The sequence below is a fragment of the Aplysia californica genome, unplaced genomic scaffold (genome assembly GCF_000002075.1).
Source record: "Aplysia californica isolate F4 #8 unplaced genomic scaffold, AplCal3.0 scaffold00614, whole genome shotgun sequence".
In the NCBI taxonomy this organism is placed as follows: Eukaryota; Metazoa; Mollusca; class Gastropoda; order Aplysiida; family Aplysiidae; genus Aplysia; species Aplysia californica.
The window spans coordinates 11,500-12,732 of record NW_004797884.1 but is presented as its reverse complement, the minus strand read 5'-3'; the positions used below and the strand labels follow the sequence as shown (position 1 = coordinate 12,732).

The 1,233-nt window shown below is 39.3% G+C and overlaps 1 protein-coding gene across 1 annotated transcript in view; it reads right to left on the bottom strand.

Moving 5' to 3' along the window:
• LOC101857362 overlaps nucleotides 1–907 on the bottom strand; it is a gene marked incomplete at its 5' end in the record, with an annotated part of 8,202 nt that extends 7,295 nt beyond the window's left edge. The window contains 1 exon segment of the mRNA XM_013087641.1: nucleotides 687–907. Within this exon segment, the coding sequence (XP_012943095.1) occupies nucleotides 687–907 (221 nt within the window).
• Between the last annotated feature and the right edge of the window lie 326 nt (nucleotides 908–1,233).

Sequence of the window (1,233 nt, the reverse complement as noted above, 5' to 3'; positions counted from 1 at the left end):
CCCTCCCTCTCTCTCCCTCCCCCTCTCCCTTTCTTTCCCTCCCAAAACCCCATCCCCACCTTAAGCAGTCAACATCACTAAAACAGATCACATTTGAACAGTTGATAGATCTAACCTCAAAACAATCAAACTCTGTACTTGTTGGACGTCAGACACACTAGGATTAAGACGTGTGTACAGTCACTAATCATATTCAGAGAGCAACTCATAGCAGATAAAATGCTTCAAGCAGATAAATTAAATGTGAGACATCGTGGTGAAATCAGGCGCTCGTCAAAATAATGAAATCAAAGAAACTGGAATTTTTCTGGAGGTTGGGCTGTTTGTTTATTTTTATTTTTGGCCCGCAACACTTATGTTCTTTTAAAAACTCATTTTCCTCAAAAAACGTTGATTAAAGACACAAAAATCGCAAATTTTTGTCTTCCAAGGACTCTCAGGCTATGGGAATTACGAAACTTTGGCGGCCATTTTCTTGCTAATTTTACCTCCGAAACCAGACAACCCTCACTTCCTTTAATCGCAAATAACTCGACTTCTACTCAACATAGATTTTTTGGGGTCCATCATCGCAAGACAAACGAACAGTGTTGGAAATTATAAAAATAACCCCATATGCCAAAAAATTGACAAACGCCTGATTCCACCACGTCATGCCACAAATCAAACTGAAATTCCCTCATCACCTGTTCCAGTGCTCACTGACTCCTCGTTTCTCCACGAAGCCCTCCATTATGGAGGAGAGCGACTCGTTTTCTCCCTCTTCTGTCTCTGGTTCCCCTTCCTCATTCCTCACTAGGCTATGATGACTGGATTCTCCTCCTTCGCCACTTTCTTCTCCTTCCTCTTGTCCTTCTCCCTTCTCTCCCTCTACACCAGGGGGGTCAGAAATGTTTCTCTCTGGTTTCTGTGGAAGAGAAAGCGAGAAAGAAATTAATGAAACGGTAGTTTAAGTGTAATAAAAAAGAGCACAACTTGATGATACTCAATAATTAAAATAATTATAATACAGAGTAACAACAATAACCGAAACAACAATGATAACAACAACAACAACAACAACAACAACAACAACAACAACAAATACAATTACAATTACAACAACAGCAATAACAACAACATCAGCAACAACAACAATAACAATAACAATACGCTAAAACCGTAATAATATTGAATGATGATGATGATTCCTATTAGAATACTCATGCACCCTATAAAGTCAAGAGCTCCCCC